General features: G+C 40.4%; 1 protein-coding gene across 1 annotated transcript; it reads right to left on the minus strand.

Moving 5' to 3' along the window:
- On the minus strand, positions 1 to 17,674 carry ZC3H7A (zinc finger CCCH-type containing 7A). Its single transcript, XM_053471986.1, has 22 exons — positions 17,080 to 17,674; positions 16,250 to 16,289; positions 15,959 to 16,156; positions 14,966 to 15,124; positions 14,480 to 14,560; positions 14,342 to 14,380; positions 13,720 to 13,753; positions 12,847 to 13,115; positions 11,933 to 12,101; positions 10,826 to 10,887; positions 9,946 to 10,135; positions 9,136 to 9,297; positions 8,631 to 8,827; positions 8,243 to 8,343; positions 7,284 to 7,465; positions 6,734 to 6,807; positions 5,827 to 5,960; positions 5,616 to 5,721; positions 5,418 to 5,526; positions 4,877 to 4,998; positions 815 to 978; positions 1 to 203 (listed from the first exon to the last, which is right to left on the minus strand). Exons 1-22 carry the CDS (start codon positions 17,145 to 17,147, stop codon positions 14 to 16), a joined length of 2,850 nt encoding a protein of 949 aa, XP_053327961.1. The 5' UTR covers positions 17,148 to 17,674; the 3' UTR covers positions 1 to 13.
- Between the last annotated feature and the right edge of the window lie 230 nt (positions 17,675 to 17,904).

Here is a 17,904-nt window from a genome sequence, read left to right on the forward strand (position 1 = left end):
TTTTCTTTTTTTTTTAATTTAAATCCTTAATCAAAAAACTATATTTTCCAAAATCGTTATCGTCTGGGCTAATGAGCTGATCATTGCGAGCTTTGATTAATTTCTGGCACAGCACTTTTCTTCTCTCGTTCCATTCCAGGAGTTCAGAATGTCCATGGGCAAATTTGCATTTTTCTCCATCAGGGCACCTACTTGATAAGAACCTAATCGAATAGAGAGGAGAAAAATAAATCAGGTTTCTGAGCCATCGCATCTTCATCAGTCTTTAGAGCCAGTCTAGCCTGTCCTTGTGAAGACCGGCAGCAGGTTAGTCCTGCCTACTGATGTTACTTTTTAATCTTTGCAGCGTTTGCGCTCCAACAACTTATTGTTGGCCAATAGAGCGCAACTGCATCCAACCGGCTCAGACACAATGCTCATTATAGCTAAAAGGCCATACCTGGATAATAGACAGATTTGCAAATATACTTTATATACGAGTTCAATTTCATACATTTTAGAGATTAGGATTTTAGCAAGCCGAGTCAACACTTATGTATCTATATAATCTATACCCACGCAAGCTTTTCACGCACCACAAGCTCACTGGGGTTGGACCTTCACAATATACAGTCAAGGAGTTATAACGCAGCTATCCCTTTAGGGAATAGACCTCAAAAAGGTATATGTAGCTATATAGAAAAAGCTTTTTATTTTTTTTTATACACAATAAACTGTACAATGCATGCAATAAATCTCACAGCATTAAAATACCAATTGCTACATAAAATGAAACTTAATAGTATTCTTAAACACAATCCAAATGCAAACATACCTTTCACATAAACTAAAAGACCCCGTAGGGAATCGATGCTGCCAGATGTTGGGATCGTCCTCGGAGTGGAATACTTTTTCCTTATGCTTGTCTGAAGAGATGTGCATCTTCCACTGGCGTTCACTATTGCAGTTCTTGCCACAGAGCCAGCAATGGAAATCAACCTAAACATTAAATATGCCTACTGTTAGAAGTTGGTGTGAGCTTTTTTTTTTTTTTTTTTTTCAAAATCAGATTTTTATTGAATTTTTCAAAAACATAAAGGAAGGAGATAGGGCAGGGATACAGAAGGAAAAAGGGGAGGGAGGGCAAGGGGGAATCAGGGAAACCGCGGCATGAAACAGAGGAACACAAAAATACATAGCAAGGTACATATCAGAAGTACAGTCAGATACGTATACCAGCACGCAAACAGCATTACAAGCACCCATCACAGGAACAATGGAGAACAGAAATCAAGAAGTCAGGGCAACTCGCGGCCACGAACATCGGCCCGCTGAGTAGCCGGGCGGCCCCGGGCGAAACTAGGCAACTACACATCGTGCCCAGCAACCGAGGACATCCAGTAAAACCACGTGGCCATATAGGCCTCCCTAAGTTTCGGGGTCGAGGCGGAGAGATCCTCAACCCTCCTGATCTCCTCCACCCTTGCCACCCAGTCCCGACGAGAGGGAGGGCAAGGCTGTTTCCAGCGTAAGGGTATAAGGCTTTTAGCAGCGTCAAGGAGATGTCGGACCACCGACCGTTTGTAATGAGAGATCGAGTGAGACGTATGGTGCAAGAGCATGGGCAGAGGACGGAAAGGAGGGGGAGAGTCTGATAACTCCGAAATCACCCGGTGAACCTCCCGCCAATAAGGTTGCAGCAAGGGACAGGACCACCAGATGTGCAACATCGTGCCCACATCCCCACCGCACCTCCAACACCTGTCAGACGTACCCGGGAACATACGCTGAAGACGCTGCGGCGTCCTGTACCAGTGTGTCAACAGTTTATAGTTAGTCTCCTGCGTCTTAGTGGCCCTCGAGCTCTTGTGGGTGAAAACGAATATCTTATCCCAGTCCTTGTCAGAGAGTCGAGTGTCACAGACGGTCTCCCAGGTCTCACAAAAGGACGGTCGAGTCGCAGAGGTCACAGTCATCAGCAAGGAATAGAGCAAGGAGATGGCCCTCTCCGGTGGCCGGGCCCCCGTGCACAAGGTTTCAAAGCCCGTTAAGGGCCGGTGGAGACGGTCCCCATGCGGCAAGGTAGAGAGATAGTGCCCAAGTTGGTGGTACGTGAAGCGCTCCGACCACGTAGGATCGCGCCCCCGCAGCAACGAGCGCAAGGGGAGCAGCCCGCCCCCCTCCAGCAGCGCCCGGGCCCGGACAGGGGCAGGAACCCCGAGGAAGTCCAACCGGCCCACCTCCCGCCCCGGAGCAAAGTCCGGGTTCTCGCAGAGGGGCAGCAACGGCGACGGCGCGGTAGACAGGCGAGCGCGCAGGCACACCTCCCGCCAAACCGCCAGTGTCGCCAGTACAAAAGGATGGGAAATGCTGCCGTGGCCGCCACCCGGGCCCCACAAGGCATGGTATATACGGCCCCGCATCCCCCCAATCTCCAGATCGACCCACGGCTTAGCTAGGGGACCCAGGGTATGCCACTCCAAGATGCGAAGGAGGTGGGCAGCGCGGTAATACGCATGAAAATCAGGCAAGGCAAGCCCGCCCGCAGATTTGGGCCTCGTGAGCTGGGCAAACCGCTGCCGAGGGCTCTTATTGCCCCAGACAAACCTAGACACCAGAGACCGGAGAACCTTGAAAAAGTCCCGCGGTATCCGAATCGGAAGCGTCTGGAACAGATACAACACCCGAGGCAAAAGGTTCATCTTGACAACATTCACCCGGCCTATCCAGGAGAGATATAGCGGCGTCCACCGCCGCAGATCCTCAGACAGAACGGCTAACAAGGGTGTAAAATTAACATGATAAAGCCGCGCGGGATCGGCAGTCAGCCAAATCCCTAAATACTTAAGCTTCTCCGTGCACCACCGGAAGGGAAAGCAAGGCATAAGCGAGGACACCAGCCGAGGGGGCAGGGAGACATTTAAAATTTCGGACTTCGAATAATTTATCTTAAGGTTAGACAGCGCGCCGTAGAGGCGAAAAGCCTCAAGAATATTCGGGAGTGAAATACTGGGACGGTCTACAATAAACAGCAGATCATCAGCGTATGCCGCCACCTTATGATGTCGATCACCGTCCCGCAACCCCAAGATGTTCGGGTCCGAACGGACAGCCTCCAAAAAAGGCTCCAGGGACAGCGCAAAGAGCATCGGGGACAGGGGACAGCCCTGTCTGGTCCCGTTCCTTATCGCTATGGGGGGAGAGAGAGCCCCATTAACCCGCACGCGAGCAGTAGGCGAGGAATAGAGAGCCCCAATCCAGGCCAACATGGATGGGCCCAGACCCAGATGTTCCAGGGTAGCCTCCAAAAAACCCCAGTCCACCCTATCGAAGGCCTTCTCCGCGTCGGTCGATAACAGTAAAATCTGGCGCGCCTCCGCCCGCGCCTTATGGATGACAGAGAGAAGTCTAATAGTATTATCACGCGCCTCTCGCCGTGGGATAAAGCCAGCCTGGTCCGGGTGAACCAACAGCGGAAGGAACCGACCCAGGCGCAACGCCAGCATTTTAGCAAAAAGCTTCAAGTCGGCATTGAGGAGCGAGATCGGGCGGTAACTCTGACACAGACCAGGGTCCTTGCCCTCCTTCGGAATGACCGCGATCGTGGCCGCCAACGACTGGGAGGGAAACCGAAGTCCCCCCCGGATGGCATTGAGCGCGGCAAGCAGGTGTGGGAAAAGGGGCGCCGAGAACGTACGGTAGTACCCCAGGGGCAGACCGTCCGGACCCGGACACTTACCCCGCTGGGTGGCCTTCAGAGCCGCGGAGAGCTCCTCAGCCGAGAACGGCGCCTCCATAGATTCCGCCTGTTCACGGGTGAGTTTGCGCACACCGTGCTCCGCAAGATAACTGTTGATGCGGGCCCGCTTATCATGACTGGCACCCGGTGTGAGCTTTTATACATTATTATTGACCAATATTTCACTACTGCCAATAAGGATTTTCTTCTATTAGGTGTACTTTCCCCAAGCAGTAAGAAGTTTATTCTATACAATAATCCTTACCTCACAGGCCTCCCCACACTCACCTCTTTTGGGCAGTCCCCATCTTAAGAAATATTTCTTATTAGCCTCTCCCTACGGTAAGACACAACTAAAGCTCATCTTCCTGCACTCATCATCTGTCTTGACTACTACAACTAAGTCTTTAGTTCTTGTCCTGTACAGGCCGTCATGGATGCTGCTGCTGTTGGGTTTATCTTCCTTACCAATTGCTACATCTCTATCGCCAATGTTCCATTGGCTCCTTGTAAACCTCAGGATATAATTCTCATATACAAGACTTCTCAGGGCTGCCCAGTCATATGGAATTCCCTACTTTAGTTTTCAGGTGTCTCCCCATCATATCCTGGGTAGTCATGAGTCCATCTATAGTCTTGTCTAGCAATCATATATTTAAATAATGGGATACAGTTATGTGTCTTTTTCATCTCTAACTTTGCATCTTCACCCCCCCCCCCCCAACAGCTCACTGGAAAGTTACTATTAGGTGCATATAGAAGTAATGGTATTCAGTGTTAAAATTTTATTCAAATGGCAGTATATATTTTAAAAAAAATCCCTTTTGAAACCAGCAGCAATGGGTATAAATCCTGGGAGTAGGTGCGGGCTCTCTCCAGGGGTATGCGCAGACAGCTGGCGCTCTTGGTTAAAATATGTGCATTAAGGAGCAGCTTCAAGGCTCCATAGTAAAATCTCAATCAGACTAAAGAGACTTTTTCTTCACTGATTGTGGTATTAATAAAAAAGCTGATTGACATTTTAAAAGGGGAAAGTATAATCCAACTAATTCTTGTTTGTGACACTTAAAAAGTAAAAAAACTAAAGTTTACAAGCCCATACGGTCCACCATTTTTTCAGATACAGTACAAAAAATCCTTACTTATATTGTTACTTACAGTAGTTTCGGCATAATCGGTGGGAAGATGGATCTGTTTGTTGGCCTGAACAGAGACGCCATCGCCTTTCTCTGATTTTTTGCTTTTCAGTAACTTGTCACACAAATGTTCTATGTCCTGAACTGATTAGACAGAGAAAAGTACACGTGAGCACAAACTATCGGTTTCACCCTTCCCTCTACATATATAGCATAGATATCTACCGATGTGGTGAATGGAAAAGATACCAATCCTTTCTTATTGATAAAGTAACATTTTGAAATATTAGATAATTCTAATCCACCTATCAGATCTCCTCCTTCAAGAATGATTTACTCCACCTGTTCTCTATCATACAACCCAATACATCCAATTACAATACATAGAAGGCTTTTAACCGGCAATGTCTTTTCCAGCATTACAACCATTTCCTAAAATCATTTTCTGTGTATCTACAAGGATTTATGCGCTGCTTCCCAATGAACAAAACAAAAATATACATTTTTATTTATGAACAAAACTATTCAACAAGAAATCTTCCATAACCAAATGTTTCACTTACTGCCGCAATCTTTCATATAAGTCCAGATTTCTCTCTCTTCTGGGCTATGGGCAAAGGAGCAGTTTCCTATATATTGACATTTTTTCCCGGTCACAATATGATTGCACATCTGCAGGTAAGAATATAACGTAAGCACACTCTGAAAAAGTTGTCCATCCTGGAATTTGTTTTGGGGGATAGGGGGGAAAATCTCCATACCTCAAACTGAAGGGGTACAGGTTTCTTTGTTGGGAAAGGTCTGATAGATATCCACTTTTTGCGTTCATTGGACATGACTAAAACTACCTGGCGGTCTTTGGTCCATCTAAAAGCATAGAGTTAATTTGTGGGTAACAGCACACAAAAAAAAACACAATCTGTTGAATTTTATAGCTTTTACTGATATTCTAAGGCTTTTTTTGTTACTCACTGATGTCTTGCTTTTGCACTACAATATTTTCTGTTTTTGTCTGCCTCGATCACTTGACCGTTCCTCCAGCACTGTCCGCAAACAAACTTAATCTTGAAGTTTGGAAATCGATGATTATTGGGTATGTTGGGTATCTTAAAACAAGTTGACAGGGTCAATACTCACACACTGACTTTTACAAAACCATTGGCAATGTACAGTCTGGAAACAATGACTTTAATCTGGGCGGAATGAGCGTGATTTGGAACAGATATGGAAATAATTCTACTGTTTTTTTTATACGTTTGGACGTAACAGTATGTTTACTGTTTTTTCTATTAGATTCATTCAGTTTACTTTGTATTCACTTTTCATATTCATGGTAAAATTAACGGTAAAATAATTGAAAAACTTAAAACAATATCATGCAGAAAAATGTTGAATTTATAAGAAAATTATAAAAATAAGCACTATACAAATTTAGCTTATTACATAAGGGACCATGTTTTATATTTAAATATTCAGTTCAAATGTATTTAATCACATCCTTAAATCTACACAGGCAAAAACTGGAAAAAAAAATCCAGAAGATTTTATATATTAATTTATATACTATTTAAATGAGATGAGATTCAGTCAACTCTAATGAATACATGTAAAAAGCACTGAAGCTCAGAACGGAGAAAGTATGATCCCATTATATCAGCCCCAGAGAAATCACATTTAGTTTAGAATACTTGGATGATTGATTTATTATTAATTTTCGGTAAGTAAAAGGTAGTACGTACGATAAAAAGGTTAAAATATCAACTTTAAACTGAAGAGCGGCTCTGCATTTCATAGATGGAATTTTAGGTACCATAGTGTGTGCACTCGAGCTTAATGTATCACAATTTCCAAATCGGTGAGAAGTTACATATACAAATACCTGGGAACCAAGGGCACCCGACTCCACACCTGAGAAGTTCGTAGACTCCTGTACAAGGGTATCAAGAGACATACCTGGATGGAAAGACAGCTTACTTGTAACGTAAAAGCAGTGGTTATATGTGGCCATATAATCTAACTCTATAAAGTAATTACATTTTCTTGCAGAACTGGGTAGGGAATCCCTGATGTGAATAAATAGAAGTGACGGCCTCCCCCAAATGTATAGATCATAACATTGTAGAGCTTAAAATGAGAATTTAATTTGCAAGTGTGTCCGTTAATGGTGGAAGCTTTTGAGAGATCCATATAACCAGACCAATAGTCTTAGTGGGGTTAATGCAGGCACCCAATAAAGAGTCCATTAAATCTGCTTAATATTTTTTTGTACAACAGCAGCTTTTGGTCCATGGACTACATACATTTTGTGTTACGGGAAAAACAACAACTACAAATCAAATAAAACAGAATGCTAAGTCACTATTATGGTACTTTGTACGTAACAAATTAAAGAACTGCATAAACAGTAGGGGTTGGTCGCAGCTATTTACCGGTCTCTTTTTGCATCACCCACACCCGGAGCTCCACCAAGCTGTGAGCAAAAGAGCAGTCATCTTCTCTCAAACAGCCATAGCGGACCTCGTGCCGGCACAAATCCAACTCAAAACCCGGGCTGAAAGGACGTATCTTGTAATATTTTACTGTGCTCTCGGTAAAAATGTGAACAAGACACCTAAAAAAAACAAGATATGTATGTAGATATAAAAAGCATTTTATAGGAAATAACATTCCAAAAGCTAATGTAAACCTCCTATAGTGTAACAACAAACTGTCAACACTACAGAAGGGGAGACAAAGTACCTCAGTCTGAAAGCGATTGCGTGTTAACTTCCAGTTCACACCCTGCCCTTAATTTCACAAAAAAGTTTATTTAAGGTAAAATCATGGCCAGAAGTATTTTAGGGATCGGTAAAGGAAACCATTTGATTCATTGCTTCAATAATGATACAAGAGCGGCAGAGAAAAATAAAACTTGCAAATACAAGTCAGTGTCCTGTGAAGAATATTCTAGTCTGATTAATGATTGGCACACAAGTGGAGCCAAAACCTACTTAGCACACAATGCCAGACACCCTACTGCCAAAATAAATAAGCCACATACACAATGACACATAGGGTGCCCTCAACTGAGTTTGAAAAATGAAAATGCTTTTTTTGCTCCTCACAAACAGGACAAGGTTGGTGGGACGTCCTATAGGGGTCTATAAACAGGTATGTTAAATTAAAAAGGTGCTGCCTCACCCAAGTTACAGCAATACACAAAGCTACACAAAGCTGAAACAAGATGCAAAGAGGAAAAGCTACAGTATCAACGAGAAAACATGTCTACAGAGACCAAACGCAGCTGTGTGTTGCCTGTTGTGGTGACCGCATACATCACACAGTTATGAGTTATTCACTAATACGGTAGTAATCACTCACTATTCATATTCAGCTCGGCCAGACTTACTTGTTATCTTCAAAGTCATGCCTTAAGAGAGGATGTGAACAGTACAATGAAGAGTCCTTACTTTCCTTGCTAATAATTCTGGGCTTGTGATCAAAACATTTCTGCGGTACAAAAGAGGTTTTGTAATAAATACACATCATTTAGAATCAGTTCAATACTATGACAAATGTAATTTAGAAAATAAGAATCCCCTCTTTTGAGGATGTGCTCCAGAATCCCTGGCCAATGGAGCCAATACTGGGGAGAAGAAGATGAATAAAGAGGAAGAGGCAAGAGAAGAAGCAGACCTGCAGCAAAGAAGACAGGGATACAGAAGTGTGAAAGAGCATGACGTTATGCCATCTGCAAAAGTATGAATCATATATGAATGACGTAAAATGTAATTTACCTCACAAAGAAACACAAATCTTCCGCTGTATTCCTGCAGTAAATGCGGAATTGTTAAACTGTCTTTGCCATCTCCACCAAAAAGAGCATCTCGGCAAAAAATCCCCTTCCTCTCCAGCGTCCACACATCAATTTCTTCTTGGGAGTAGGCAAAGGTACAGTGTCCTGGATACTTACACTCTACTCCTTGAGCAACATCTAAAAAGGGATTTAAGTTACAGTATTAGATGGAGTAATATAGTTACCATACAAACATCACCATAGATACAGTACAAGTAATGTTAGATAAAATACAACAGCCCTCTACCGCTACTAAAAAGTCAACCAGGGAATCTAATGCTGTTGAATTTTACAAGTTCTCCCCGCAACCTGAAAAGACAGCAGGCTCTTTTTATATGCAGTTCATCACTCGCCTTAAACTCCAGTAAAATACATTGAAAACTAGATTAAAAGAAACAAAGAAAGCACTCAAAGCTAGAGGAATAATGTAAGCCAAAGGAATATACCTTTACATATATAAAATGGTCCCAAATATTGATTTTTTATTGGCCTTGGCCTTATTTTCTTCCATAGGCCATCTGCAGAATTTTTCATTCTACCAATAAGAATGTCCTTCTTGCATCTATGATCCAAAATGAAGTTAATGCTGAAACTATGGCATTTTGATCCTAAAAACAAAAAGGTACAGAATGTTGAGATAGTTTGTTAAAAGGAGATCACGGTTATTGAATCTGGCATAAAATAATTCTAACATCGAAAAACTACCAATTGTTTTTCAGTTGGTCTAAATGTTTTCTGGGTTTTTGGTTAATTAAGGAATGTTTCAACTTCAGGAAAGCTGAAATCCAAGTTGTTAAAACTCCAGTGCGAACATGCCTTTTCAATCTTTTGCTCTCAGCTTTTCAATTAAACAATGAGCAATAATCTTGCAGACCCAGAAAAACAGGATACCTATTCTACACTGTATACGTTACGCAATATGCATTTTATACATTGGGTTTCCACTATACTATGACATACCCAACATCATAGACACCACATTCCAAACTATACTATGGATTTAGCAAAAGGTACCTTGAAACCCTACCACCATGTTTAGAGCATCATACAGCTCTGTTGGCACCCTAACCAAATGCAGCTTTATAACAGTATTCCTAGTACTGATGAATGCCCCGATTCAGAAACAATTTGCGTATGTGCCCGAAAGAACAAACTACAGATCAGCACAGCAAGATATAGGAGGTTAATCTTCTGCATGGATCATGTATTAAATCGGGACAACCTTTAGGCACAGCCCAATAGCCATTATTGCTTACCTGCAATGGACAAGCATAGCTGACAAGCCTGCCTGAACTCATGTGTCCCTTCCAGCGGGTTTTCACCCTTCACGGGAGTAGAATATGAAACCGACAATGCACTATTGCTAAATCCTTCTAATCCTTTAATAGGACTCTCCGAAAATGGAGAAGGACTGTTTGGCTGAAGAAAATATGCAGAATTATGGACCTGAAAGAAAATAAAACTGATTAAACTGCAGCCTGTATAACTCCAGTGCTTGGATTAACACAAGAGTTTTAAATCAGCTGATCGGGGAGAATGATAGCTGTAGAATGAGATAAGTTCTCTTAGCGTTAATTGGTTAGATGAGAAAAGAGGAATTAAGGATAAGATACTTGGGCTGAGTGGAGGGGGAGCTTAGTTTCTAAATGAAGTCTTAACTTAATAAAATAAAAAAAAAAGGTCAGAAAGGAAATGAAGGAGAAGGTATGTGGAAGAGAAGAGGTTAACTGCTGTGGGTGCAAAGAACGTTTGCTTGTTGTAATAACTTCTTTTCTTGTAAGAACATGATGAACAAAGGGGTAGAAGAACAGTGAAAAAAAGCACATAAGGACCTAGATGAATGACAAAAAAACCCCCCAAAAACATACGTTAAGCATTATTGCATAATATGTATGGAAGTGTCCAGTCTTGCTAATTACTGTAGAAATAGTGGTTATGTCAACAGTAGTGCCCTTAAGTAAGACAAGGATTAAACCTTTTTTATTTTTTTATTTTTTTAACGACAAGAACGAAGTACCGCTTAAATATGCATCATGTGATACATCTAGCTCTCAGTTGTTACATATTGATACCGTTTACCTTATGGAAAAGCTACTTTTACATGTTGAGTAGTTAAAAGAATGTTGTCATACTTACTGGAAATTTGGAGGAATTCATAAAAGCAGCATTAGATGCTCCATTTTGGTGACCTAAAGACACTTTGAAATAACATTAAAAGGAAAAATACACTGTCAGTAAAGAGGTTACACAATCGCAATGGCTAATAGAAAAGAATTGTGTTTTGTTTTAATGTTCAGTAAAAGGATTTAACATACCCACTATAAAAAAATATATATATTTTACAAATATAATCATATGAAAAGCTCAGTAAATAATCACACATTATTAGAGCCAAACCCTGTCCAATGTCAATCTAAATAAATGTTAACCTTTGCAATCAGATAGTGGTACACAGATAGTGGTACACAGGGTCCCATGCTGAACATTACTGAACGCCTGACAAAAACTTGGTTGAATGTTGAGCCATTTCAAAGGAGTTGGGACGTCACTAAACCAATGCCAGAAACATACTGATCCAAATTTGGGACTTAAGTAAATGGGACCTAAAACATTCAGGGATCTGCATTACTCTCTCGCCTCAGCTAAGGTCGGATTTCATGACTCGCTCATCAGAAAAACACCGGACAAACATGGGATTTAGGACAGTCACTGGGTTTATTGGGGATTTTACCAATCCCTGCATATTACCAGGGATCTTGTGTGTTGCCCGACTGATCTCACAATAGATCATTTAGCTGTACGTGTAAGGCTTTCCTCTTTAACATAAGTAACATGCAAAACATTTCCGGGGGTAGCTGCCGACTACACTACAGAAAAGAATCAGTTTTAGAAATTGCAGATAGGGGACCCAACGGTATATGTTGTTTGCACATGTTACTTTGGAATAGATGGACGGATTTGTGACTGTAATCAAATTACAACAGATACTACTGCTTTCTAAATTACTACCAATGAGGTTACCCTGTAATTAATTCACTCGCTAAATTTTCATATAATTTGAGCCATGTCAGGTTTCAACACAAAGAAATACCCCTCCTGACAGTTTTATAAAAAAATATAATCTGTGTAACAGCCACAATGATCTTCTGCTGTGACACCATCCACCCATTTAAGCTCAAATACAAAGCATTCCTCAAAAATAATAATTCAAGTTCAGGGAGGGACAGAGATATTTAAGATTACCTCCATGAGAGTCCACAGAAGACTTTAGCGGAAAGCTATTGAATGCTGCCGTCAGCGGCTGGGAGTACATATCAGAAAATGAATAGTTGTGAAGTCGTATGGACTCTACCAAATTAGTAGGAAAACTTCCTAAAGTGGTAGATAAAGACTCTGGTAATGTCGTAATAGACTGAAAAAGAACAAGGAACACATACAGTTAATATCCCCAAAAAAATTAATAACAGGTATAACAGTCTACGTTATTTAGTGATTTCACTTCATCTAAAAGGAGAGATTGAAATAAAGTCAGCAGAACTAGCATACACACAGTAGTGCAGTTTATTGGAGGCAGGTATCCTACTCTTTATGTGGTATATATGCGTATTACCAAGACTGTATGGAACAATGTACCCCACCCCCCATTCTGGTAAAGAACATAAGAAGGGATTCCGGTGACCAGATAGAATAAAAGTAGGCAATTAACTGTGTTGCATGCTAATCCTATAGGTCTTGCTGATAACATTTGAATGCAATAAGTTGTGGATTTTGGACAATAATAGATCTACTGAACCAAGTCTTAGTTTTCAGTGGTGTTTCACTGCTTACAAAAGAGTTGAAGATGGTGGGTGATTTCACGGACCCCCAGACCAGTGGGAAGCAGCTGAGCACCAGCTTACATAGAGGGAAACCAGCAATGATGACCCAGACAACATGTACTTGCTTACTTATCTGCCAAAAAAACCTCCAGCTTCAATTTATTAGCCCAAATTCATATAGTCAGCAAGGAATTGCGTTCCTGCTCCTTTTCCAGAATGACAATTTAGTAAATATGCATGAAAATTCGATACGGAGTACATTTAACCGCAGATTTACATTTATGCATTAGGAAAAACGTGCAGGGGATATAGAGTTTTAGCAGAAGGCATTGATCTCACCATGTTTAGGTTAGAATCTGGCACAGAATCAAGGATGTGATCCAGCTCCTCTCCGATTACTTCTCCATCGCGCAAGTAGGAAGTTGGAAAGGAAGCAGAGCACCCATTACTGACAAGCGCAGATGGAAAAGTCATTGCTTCAGCCATAGAGATAACATCGGGAGAGGGAGAAGAGACTGGAACGGAATCCAGGTCATTTACAGAGTTCGTAGCAACACTCAGCGTTTGAAAGGACGACAAAGGAGACTCAGAACTGATTTCAGGCAAGTCTGGGAAAGAAAAAAGCATTTGTAAGAGAGAACAGTATTGTTAAAATACTTAGCGTAATAGTCTACATTACCATTGCCCCAAGGAACAGGCACACAAAAGGTTGTTGTTACTGCACTTTTTAAACATTACCAAAATATCACAATAGAGAACTTATTTTAACTGCACAAACTATTATGCAACAAGTATTGACTTAACATAAATCCATTTTTTTCTTGTTATATAATTTTGCTTGCAATTACGCCAGCACTGTTTATGGCGAGAGCCTCCCTCTATATGACTCTTATAATTAACATATTACATTTTCTCATGTACACATTACATTCTAACAGATAAGAGCCTTGAGAGGTTTGTCTTACTGAATTTCAGGGGTCACATCTTTGTAGAATTAAGCAGTATTACTTTTATTTAGGGACATCAGTTTAAAGAACAATGCTGTGAAAAAGTATTCCCGCCATCCAGATTTCTTCTATTCTTGCATATTTGTCACACTTTAATTTATTTGGATACTTTTGTTAGGTCAGAAGTAAAAATAAGGGACAAAATAACACAGAAGAAACATAATAGCTAAACAAAACATTCCTGAACACCTCCCAAGATACTAACCTGGCTCAATTTGCTCTGCCAAACTTTCTGACACCTGGAAGTACAAATGAAAAAGGTAAAAGGGTTCTTGATTATGACACTCACCATTTACTGTCCAATTTTTCTGTACTAAAATCAGACAAAACATTTCAAGGGACAAGGAAATAATTTTTATCCTTACTTTTTTTGTGTGAAAATCATTACTAAAATCCTAGTTTAACCTTAGGAGTTAAAAACAAAGCGGTATAGGAAAAGCTAATCCAATTATCTTTCATAATCATTAGATGCTAGTAAAAGCATGTCAAAAAGGACGACTATTATTATCTATTATTATTATTAAAATTCCCCTGACAGCAGTGGAAAAAAAACTCAATAAGCATCAAACACAAACAGAAGTCACTAGTCAATATGCTGGAATGGACGGTTCATGGCCATCGGTAATATTGGTAAGCCTTTTGTATATTATTTAAACAGGGAAGGGAAACATATGAAGTCACTACTAACATTAACAGAGACCCACAGGCCAACACATCATAATCTCTGAGAACCAGACATAACTTTTAGCCGTTAACTTTTTCCCAGCTGTTAGCTGAACTCTTCGCTTTTGAAGGTTGTGAACTGTGGATATATAAAATTACCATACCTTCTCTGTGCCATCCACGCTAGGCTTTTCTTGATCTGGCTGGAATAGATAAAACAATAAAAAATAAATTAAAAAAAAAACCCAAAACATAAAAAACGTGTCAAATCCTGATGTAAGCTTGGTAATCACAGTGTATACCTGGCATCGGACATATGCTTTTCTGATTTTTAGCTTCAACTTCTTAGCGAGATCTTGAGTTAGCTTCACAACACTTTCATCCTATGAAGGCAAAGAATTACTGACTTACTTCCAGTGCAACAAATGTTGTAAACAGTTATACATAGTTAAAAAAAAAACATTTATTAGGGTCCTGCTAAGCTTTATATTGTTTTTTTACGACGTAGTTGTTGCATGTGTATAACGAGCTACCCTTTACACAGCATGGAATTATGAAAGTGATATTTGGTGAATGAACACAAATTCATGATTTTTTTTGCTTACACTCTGTAGAAAGTTGTTTGCGTGAACATTCTGCATTTTCTTTATTACACAATCATAAAATGTTTATTGTAATCTAAACTTCATCTTTTATGAGAAATGAGCCTAACAGCCCACTGTTCGGAAAACTGGTGATGTCCACTCATATATACAGAGGAGACCCATGACCAGAAACAGAAAAATCACCTGTGGAGCAGTCAGGGAGCACCTGGCCACAGAGTCATACGCTTCCTTGTATCTTTCCAACATGTATAGCGCTTTGGATTTGCGATATAGCACTCTGAGGTTGTCCTCATTCAAGTTTATGGCGGATTCACAATCTTTTAAGGCATTCTCATGAAGGCCCTAGGACAAAGTAACAGGATTAAGAAAAAATAGATGCAACAATCTGCTTTTGAGGAGAACGGCTTCCTAAAATAAATCTTTATTAAGTACAAAGTTACCCTACACATTAAAGTAACTTTTAACTTGGCGGTGATGTCACAAATTGAAACAGATTTATAAAGTTCAGCTTTCAGGCGTCCCAAAGAACAGTAACAGTAGCAATTATTAAAGGTCTTTCTATCTAATGTGTACTGACTAGATTGTGGGTTGAAGCATTTTATGTTATTGATTTACCGTGTGCAATGAGAGCAAATGCTAGCAAGTTCCCACTACAATAAACCCTCCAGGGCTGGCCCTTGATGATGCATAGGTAAGTTTGGTAAATTAAACATTTGTTGCAAACAGGCCAAAGGAGAATGATCATCATGTTACCGTATTGGCGATAGATTAATTCAATAAAATGACATTAAACCTTAATGTTACAAAATGTTAACTTGTACTAAATTGGACAGCCAATGAATCCCAAGCGTCTCATATACAATGCTAGTGTAGCACATGGTCGTTTTAATGCTAGGAAGCTAGGAAAGCACAGGGTTTCTATAGACTCTATGCTTTGTTAGGTTCTCTTCTTCCCACTTCTGCCTGAAATAATACAACTACATTAGCTATGATAAAGAGTCCAAAAGGCGGAAACAAAAGCTTAATTTACTGTCCTTATTTCTTCTTAATGTCCTCACATCACCCATACAAAGGTTACCAGAGCCAAAGAGAAGGAGTGATATAACAGGGACTGCCAAGCTCCTGAGAAATGGATGTTACGATCATTACATAAATGCAGAGATAAAACTTAAATACCATTTTGGAGTAAGATGCTGCCCGGTTTGCATACACTTTTTCCAACACGTCATCGGGGATGGAAATATCTTCTGAAGAAGCATATTCGGCGACACTCAGTGCCTCGGAATACTGGTTAATGGAGTCATTTGCGCGGCTTTCTCTGAACAAGTCATTCCCTTCATTGTACAGGTTTCTAATGAGTCTTTGCAAGAAAACCTAAGGATAGACAAAGTTGAGGTAAACAAAATATACAATTAACAGAAAACAAGCCATAGGCAGAGACTAGAGCACGCTTAAAAACTGAAGTACCTCATATTCGTTGTCTGTTCCAAAGAATGGCAGAGAAGACCTAAAACATATATGCATGGTTACTAAATCAAGCTTGCAAGAAATCGTTCAATGTTTACCCCAAACAGTTGGACACAACTCCCATTTTATGATTTACTTCTAAAAACATACCTACCGATGTTTCTCAAAACAGCAAAAACGCTGTAGAAAATTTTTATTTTATGCACGGCTTGAACTCCGCTCATCTAACCAGCTCTCCAGCGAACTAACTCAGCAGGTGCAGAACGTGGCCGATGACCACAGCGAGTTCTGGTTCTAACTTAAACCACATCCTAAGTGGGGATATGTCTCATGAATCATTTATGAAAACTAATTGTTTTTTGCAATTTATATTTTTGTCTTTCATCCCAAAAGTAGATTTACTCAAGTTCATATGACAAAAAAAATTAGGATCTAGCCCATGCTCATTCTTTAGTAAGATATAATGAACATGTGACTTCCAATACAATAGATGCATTCATTTAAATGAGAAAGTTCCATTAGATGTCATCACAGCAGCTGCTGGAAACAGCTTGGATTTATTGTTATTAAAGACAATAATTGGAAGTGCATGAAGTTCCCTCTAACATCATAGCGCTAAGTAGTGTGAACTGTCTGGAGAAAACGTGTGAGCCAGAGGATTTATTCACTAAATAGTGAGCTGCAGAAGTTAGCTTTTGTACATTGTGAAGTGCCAACCCCCAATATCTATACCAACCCGGGCAATATGAAATATTCCATCTCATAATTTACTGTTTAGTGAATAAACTCTGGTACGCAGATTAATGACATCATAACTTAAACCGACTTACTGAATAAATTGAAGTCCCTTCTTTATGTCCTCCTGCCTGGTGAGTCTGTCACTCACAACATAAGACATGTTAACCACTATGCCGCTTCACAAAGTCCCGCAGCGTCTGAAAGGGAAGGAGAATTCCAGCTCACTGTGATGGTCACATAACTAAGGAGGTTGCTTAATACAGAACTTTTGTTCATCTTATTTTTTTTTTCTAAAATGGTTAAAGTTCACAATGTGTTTAAAAGGTCAACGCAATACATTTCACGTGATGCACACTCCCTCGTTACTACCCGGTAACCAATTTTAACAGTTAAACCAACAAGGGGATTTCCTTTAGTATCCAACTCACCCTTATGGCTTGTGAATATTTGAGATTATAAAATACAAGCTGCACCTTATTTGTAACGCAAACAAATCTTCAGATACATTGTCACACTTCATGCTTCTCACAATCAGATATTATGATGCAGTCCATCCTTTAATTCCAATTGGTAACACCTTATTACTTAGGATTTAGCAGAGCTTACCATACAGGTACCTCGGTAAACGGTAAGATCCATCTTTTCATATCAAATAATTAAGGGTATAATAAAAGGGTCTTGAGCATTGTTAATCAACCATATACATACAGTACAAACACAGTATAAAGATCTGTTCTCCCAGCTGTAGGTTACTTGTAATGCCAATGTCTTGTACACATCATTATCCATCTATCCACCTATAGACTTGGCATTACCGAGTGCTGGGTCCCCAGTAAGGTTTTATGGCACGCAGGACAGGACATTTGGCATTCATTGAAGATGCCCTGCTTGGGTGCTCTTCATGTTCCACTGACTTT

The sequence above is a fragment of the Spea bombifrons genome, chromosome 7 (genome assembly GCF_027358695.1).
Source record: "Spea bombifrons isolate aSpeBom1 chromosome 7, aSpeBom1.2.pri, whole genome shotgun sequence".
In the NCBI taxonomy this organism is placed as follows: Eukaryota; Metazoa; Chordata; class Amphibia; order Anura; family Pelobatidae; genus Spea; species Spea bombifrons.